General features: G+C 41.3%; 1 protein-coding gene across 2 annotated transcripts; it reads right to left on the bottom strand.

The window, feature by feature from the left end:
- Window positions 1-20: 20 nt before the first annotated feature.
- LOC147056803 (phospholipid phosphatase 3-like) lies at window positions 21-5,563 on the bottom strand. Of its 2 annotated transcripts, none has more exons than XM_085912161.1 (6): window positions 5,338-5,563; window positions 3,158-3,315; window positions 2,805-3,091; window positions 2,314-2,371; window positions 928-1,104; window positions 21-854 (listed from the first exon to the last, which is right to left on the bottom strand). In XM_085912161.1, the coding sequence occupies exons 1-6, from the start codon at window positions 5,534-5,536 to the stop codon at window positions 771-773; spliced, it is 963 nt and encodes a 320-aa protein (XP_085768287.1). In that variant the 5' UTR covers window positions 5,537-5,563; the 3' UTR covers window positions 21-770. The 2 variants fall into 2 exon arrangements, with proteins under 2 accessions (XP_085768287.1, XP_085768288.1); XM_085912162.1 differs by having other exon boundaries at window positions 3,158-3,293; window positions 5,338-5,497.
- Between the last annotated feature and the right edge of the window lie 1,436 nt (window positions 5,564-6,999).

The raw sequence follows: 6,999 nt of genomic DNA, 5'->3' as shown, positions 1-6,999 counted from the left end.
ATAAAAGATGAGAACAAGCATAAATAAAAAGCTTTAATGATGATTTGTTATGTATTCTATGAGCAGTCATGCCATATTGTAAAATTTACATATTTTTCAGATTATCTTAAAACTGTAGTTCCAATTCTTGATAAGATCAATGAAGATACTTGCAGAATGTCGACAGACAGGCTTGGAATATTTTCATGGTGCTCGCCCAAAAATAAGATCAAGACGTTGAATGTACATGAAGTAATTGACGCAGTCATCTCAACCGAGTCACAAGGTCAGGTGCACATTACTTAAAGCAATAATAAGGAGACGTGTCTTTACTTCTAGTACAGCTGTCAAGTGTTCGATACATTTTTGATAAACATAAACTGGCAGCATTATGAAACCTTCAGAAGCTAAAAGCAGCAAGCCGGTGAATGCACCTGCCAAACAAACAAAACACTATTGTTACAACATGATGTCTTGAAACCAACATTGTCCTGGCTGGTCCTCCGATACATAAAAGTCAATGTAGGAAATCTGTTGTTGCTATGACAACAGACACTATTCTTCTTAACACACACCAATGCACTGTCACAATGACTTTCAAACTGCTATTGCGGAGATGAATTTGACACTATAGCTGTGTACGCCTTTCTGTCACATTCAGTACGTCGCCCCCCCACCCCTTACTGACAGTCTTGTCCAAAATACCGAGGTATGCTTCACAGTCCTACGTGCTTGGGATTCACGCAGGCTTCTTGCCGACGGATGCTGGGAAGGGATGGTGGAGGTCAGCTTTAGCAGATGCTTTGCTGTGCTGATATTTGGGATTCAACTTGATTTAAGATAGCTCTCTTAAACATGGAAGAGATGTAGAAAGCCTGACAGGAAAGATTAGATCTGAATTAATATGGGAACAAGCGCAGGAAGAGCCAAGCAAATGCGGCAACTCACCACCCAGTATGCAGTGAGGGCTCCAATTATGTAGCCGAAAAGTACGTCCGACGGGTGGTGTTTGTTGTCAGTGATGCGGGTCAGACCCGTGTAGATGGCCAGCAGAAACAAAAGAAACTGCAGCACAGGTCTCAGCAGGCGGGCTTCACGCCATGTCAACCATGCTTGAAGATAAAACTACAAAAACAAAAAAACAATCAGTCTTCTGTAAATGTGTGCTGGCTCGTCAACAGCAAACTCACATACTCATCAGGTTCGCTTTCTTTCAGCAGTCAGAAAAGAATGCATCCGATATTTGAAAATCATCTGGCATTTTACCACCTAAGTGTGCACTGTACCATTGTTTCTTTTACCATGACAAAATATCTATTGCTGGATGCTTTTGAAGGGACTGATAACTGACACTTACGTCGACTATAATTACAACAAACAACCCAGACTTCCAAAATGCAGATCAGTATAATGTCAGAAAAATATATGAATAACAAAATTGCTCAATTTTTATTTGCTTTTCTTAAAATACTGTATGTACTTCTGTTATTTATTTAGTTTCATGATGTCTGTCTTTTTGTGGCTTTGCTCGTTGCAAGAAAGAGTCAATCGTGTGTGCGTGTGTGTGTGCGTGTGCGTGTGTGTGTGTGTGTGTGTGTGCGTGTGTGTGTGTGTGTGTGTGTGTGTGTGTGTGTGTGTGTGTGTGTGTGTGTAAAGATGTGTAAAGGTGAAAAGACATTCCCTTTTTCTGTATTTTCTACAATTTACTACATGTCCTTCTGTAGCCAGACAGCCCAAAGTTGGCAGTCCCGGTTAGCCTCTACATCAAGCATCAAAAAAACAAAACAAAACAAAACAAAACAAAACAAAAAAACAGTGTTCACACCATGAATTGGCAGTAACAACTCCTGTTAATCTGTAGCCCCCAATCTTTTTGTGTTGGCAGAGGAATGCATGCTAATGGGTTGTGTTCACTTAATATAAAAATTAGCAGATGCAGGAACACAATAAACCAACCTTAACATCCATATTAAAGTCGACAATCAACACAAGCCCCTTTATAGTAAGCATGAATAAATACGGAATAGTATGAGTGTGAATTCTTCGACATTGTCCTCCATCAAGCCATAAAAATGCAGCACGTCTCACAAACACAGCCAGACAATAGAGGGGAGCAGTGAGGCAGTGAGCCGAGGTCATACCCCTCCCACAGAAAAACAAAGCGACCTCTGTTTCTCATTTCTCCTTCCAGTATCTCCCCTCCTCTATTTTCGCATTCGTTCGCTCAGTGCAAGCTCACTGGACTGGTGATGACTCTGCATCTCATTACAACATAAAGGACTGGTATTTGGAAAATGGATGGAAAGATAGAAAGTAATGTTTATTTATACTCACAGCTAAATATAGCATTGTGTACATCGCAAAAGAGGCATGCCCGGAGAAGAAGGACTTCCTATATTGAGAGAAAAATAGAATTAGGATAGCTCTGACAAATGCAAGTTGGAAATATATTAAAAGTGTCAATGGATGGATGGATGGATGGATGGATGGATGGATGGATGGATGGATGGATGGATGGATGGATGGATGGATGGATGGATGGATGGATGGATGGATGGATGGATGGATGGATGGATGGATGGATGGATGGATGGATGGACGGACGGAGTGGTGTGACACTGGCGTTTCGGTGTGTATATAAGGGAATGAGCTGAAGCCAACAGCATCTTGTTTGTGTGTGCCCATTGTGTTCATCATGTTACTGTTCTACTGGTGACTGTTTCCTACATGCAAAGAAAAGGATAACAATGAATTGAGATAAAATGGAAAGGATGGTGGTCTGGACAAGCAGATGAAGGTTGTAGATGGATCCATAACTCACACACCTGGCCTCCTCTATAGAGCGGTAGTCAGTATTGTGGCATCTGACAGACTCCAAGTAAGCTCCTTCCGTGCAGTTGAGTGACGCGTAGGTGACACCACACACGGACAAGAAGTGCGGCCGCAGTCGGCCAATGCTCAGCTTGGCCACGTTTGTTAGGGATTGGCCGACGCAGCAGCCAAACAGGAAGGAGCCCAACTCCTTGTAGAGACTAGACACGTACTTGTTCCTGACAAAGGCTTTGGAGTCGACGCCTTGGAAATGCACACGGTAACATTCCCCTACAGTGATCTGCGGATGGACATGTGGTCACAACCACCGTGTTGAGAGTCCAAATGAATTCAGCACAGTACTCACCCCGAGGCCCGTGATAAGGAGACCACCAGCAATGAGCAGTTTGTCTGGTATGGCCTCAGACTGCAGATGTGGGTAGGCGATGCTGCTGTCTCCACAAATGAAACCTCTGGTGTATGGTCTGACAGCCTTTAGCTCACTTAAAAAGAAAGGGGTGGAAACTGAGGGGGAAGAGGAGTGTGTTTATGATTAATGCTCAAATACTCACTCATTCTTTCAGCTTCATTCTGCAACAAAACACCATTTTACATTTTGGCATTTTATATGCCATGTTTTGACACAGTGGTGAAACCTACTATAATTGTTATTATTATTATTATTATTATTATTACAAAAATTCTGTGAATCCACCTTTTGCCTTCCATACAACAGGCCCAAATTTCACACTAAGTATTATGTTTGTCAGAAGAACATGGACAAGTTCACCATTATTTCACTATTATCAGTTCTCGTGACATTTAAGTTTGGTGGTATGTTATGAGGTTTTTCTCATTTAAAATAGATGCCTCAGTGCAGGAAATGGTTGACAAACACTGGCCTCGTGGTTGTCGCTGAAGAAACTCAGTCATTCTACCATTAAGAAGAATGTGAAGGTCACAAGATGACTCCAGAGGGATAGAAAGAATTCAACTGAATGTTCTTGTTCCCCGACTAACCTTTATACGCACCATTTCGAAAGGTTTCGCTAGAACAGAAGAGCGGCTTGTTTGTGACTTGAGCTCAACTCTTCCCAGCAAAACAAAAGAGTGAATTCTGAAACAAACCAGAGCCAGAAGCAGCCTGACACTGCCTACCCAACACTCATTTCCCCCGATACCCCTCTCTGCCTCACACTCCTGCAAGGAGACATTGGAGGCAACTGGACAGACAAAAATGCACAACACGTTGTCCTCTGCACATTTAAGTCAAGGGTTAAAACACACTACCTTCTCCAGCTAGCAAGTGTGTGCTGATTAACCATTGCATAACCTCTCCCTGTCACTGTGAGGGACAGTGACACACGCACGCCTGCACGGACATGGGGATCCTACATATTTATTTATAGCGAATGCAATTCCCCGATTCCTCGCCAACTCTGCTCTACCCTGAGAACAAGTGGTTGCTATAGAAACAGTCGAATTCCCTGGGCAATGCACGAAGCAGCTGGCACAGGCAGAAAGCTTGAGAGTGTGCAGGGGTGGGAAATAAGAGTCTTGGATGTGCATAAATTGAGTGAAAATAAAGTTTTGGGTGATATTTTTCTTTTAGATTGCAAGCGTTCAAGTGAAATCATCATACTAAAACAGCAGCTCCTAACTTATGTAATGACAAAATGTGGAAAACTAAATGGAACCTCCAGAGATCAAAACACAAACGAATCAATGAACTTTAAAATATAATATATCATGTAGTAAAATAATCCCAGACACATAAACAGTTTCTGGTGAAACTTTGCAAGGCAGTTTGGTTTTGACATGATTAGAATCCAAACTTGAAGTCTCTGAAATGGGTTTCTCATTTTGACTTCTGATTGAGAGGACAGGTGAAGAAGCATACCTCTGAAAACACTTAGTCTGTGACTCCATTTTTTTCTTCTTAGCAAAATGTGCACTCTCTATAGTCAGCATAAGGACCCCAAATGTACTAATCCACATAGTCGAGCAACAATATTGTTGTGCTCTTCTTTGTATTGTGGCTGAATGAAAAGAATCTACTTTCCAAATGTCATCTCTTATGATGCCCATGTATGGTCAAACGTAATTTACCATGATGCTCAATATTTCCTGTTTCAGAAGTGCATTTATACACCAAAGACGTGTTTCCTTTTGGCCATATTAGTCATAATATTTTTAACCTTTTGAAACACCTGTTCAATCAGATTTTACATTACATGAGACAATTTTATTTCATTTAAAAAAATCCGATTTAAATACATCTCTTCGCCTTTCTGTTCCAGTCACCTATAGGCAAAACAATTAAAAGTTTTTTCTTTTTCGTGTGCACTTTACATACAGTCTTACACTAAAAGCACCATATTATGTTGTCCAGAACAGGAAAATAAAAGAGAAAATATTTATTGCACTACATACATTTCTTATTATCTATTATTTCATGACATAAGATTTAGCTTACTCCAATTGTTCTTCAGAAAAACAGACTTTGAAAAAGTCTTAAAAAGTAGAAAAGATGGACATTATATTCACCTAGAAAAAGGCACAGGACGTCTGAACATACGAGAAGCTTCTTTGTGAATGAAGCCTGCCCAATTTGTTTCGGTTTATTGGCGCTGCTGTTTTCCATCCCCGCTGCTGCTGCCAGTCGCGAGCCGCTCTCCCCTTTGGGTCGGATGGGTTGGCGCTCTGGGCTCACATGAGCGCACTGCGGACCCAACTGGTCCAGCATTTCAAAACACAAAGTGAACTGAGCAACCTTCCATCAAAAAAAAGCTTAGAGAACCACAAATGCGACGATAATCATTGACGCCGAGCAACTACTTTATGACAGCTTCTAATCGTCTGCAAGACGCGTTCAAACGGGCAACGAGGACTTGATGAACAACGTCATGTTCAAACTATGCCATGCGTATTGCGTGAGGCAGCCCCTTGCGAAATTTCTTTGCAATTGTGCGCTCATCCTTTTGAGGGTCGCACACTGCGGGACCTGCTGCAGCTCACTCTGGGCAAAAAAGGTTGACAACGCCCTCGACTGGTCACCAGTCAGTCGCAGACGCAGCCAACCGTTTTGGTCACACTGAACCAATCCATGCTGCGTGCGCCGAAGTCAGGCCAATATAACACGACATCAGTGGCAATCACCCGGAAAAGCAGAGATGCTCAACGTTGGAGAATTGTTTTACTCAATGCATACACTTGGTTGACATATCAGTTTCTCAAGTGAGCCAAGGAAATTACAAGAAAATTGTCAGCACACCATCAGAAACAAAAAGTATGAATACTTCATAATCTCACCTCAATTTACCAACCACTTGAGTTAAAATTGTAGGCCAGTGCAAGTAAACACCGAATTTATAGCCATAAAATCCAAGAGTTTGTTGTTTATGTTTTGTTTTGTTTAATGAATGCGCGGACAGTAATTGATTACAATTTAAAAACAGTTGTTGATTAAACACAAAGAAGGAAAAACACTATTTTTGTTAAGGAGTAAATAATTGATTATATTTCATTGTCTGCTACCAAGTCGGAATTGCAAACTATTGCAACGTTCTCAATTTGTTTTACTGGATAAATAAAGCTAAAAATAAAATGATTGATTGTTCACTTAAATCTTTTGCGTGTGGAATCAATTCAACAACTTGTTCAACATCCCACAACGGACTGTCTTCGACTTTCTGTATTCGAGCACTGTTCAGTCTTTGGACTGTAGTTGTAGTGGTTTGAGAGCTAGGTGGCAGTAAAACCATGTTTTCTCTTCGGTTGAGTTTCAGCATAGTTTGCCTCATTGTCAATTAGTCGGCTCTTTAATCAGATTAAAAACTTTTCCCACAGAGAAAAAGACCTGTAAAAACCTGACTCGTAAGACTTCATAATGATTACCGAAATCTGGACAAGAAAGGCTGCTATCTTGACCCAATTGGGCCCCAAGCAAAATTGTATCTGTGCCATTGATTATTATTATTATCATTATTATTATAATCATGATCATCATCATAATAATCCTGATAATAATAATACGTCCATTATCTGTACCGATTCTCCTGACGAGGATCGTAGGCGGGCTGGAGCCCATCCCTGCTGACTTTGGGTCATAGGTGGGCACCCAAATGCGGACAATTTAGAGCAGTCATTCGGTCTACCACGCATGTTTGGAATGTGGGAAGAAACCCGAGCACCCGGAGGAAACTCACG

The sequence above is a fragment of the Syngnathus leptorhynchus genome, chromosome 5 (assembly GCF_054491065.1).
Source record: "Syngnathus leptorhynchus isolate UIUO chromosome 5, UIUO_Slep, whole genome shotgun sequence".
Lineage (NCBI taxonomy): Eukaryota > Metazoa > Chordata > Actinopteri > Syngnathiformes > Syngnathidae > Syngnathus > Syngnathus leptorhynchus.
The sequence above is the reverse complement of the archived record's forward strand: the minus strand, read 5'-3'. Positions and strand labels throughout refer to the sequence as shown.

Coding starts and splice junctions, on each gene's coding strand:
- LOC147056803 (XM_085912161.1), bottom strand. CDS start 5,536: ATGCTGGACCAGTTGGGTCCGCAGTGCGCTCATGTGAGCCCAGAGCGC. Junction 2,372..2,804: donor CGCTCTATAGAGGAGGCCAG/GTGTGTGAGTTA, acceptor CTCTCAATATAG/GAAGTCCTTCTTCTCCGGGC. Junction 1,105..2,313: donor ACACAATGCTATATTTAGCT/GTGAGTATAAAT, acceptor TTGTTTTTGTAG/TTTTATCTTCAAGCATGGTT.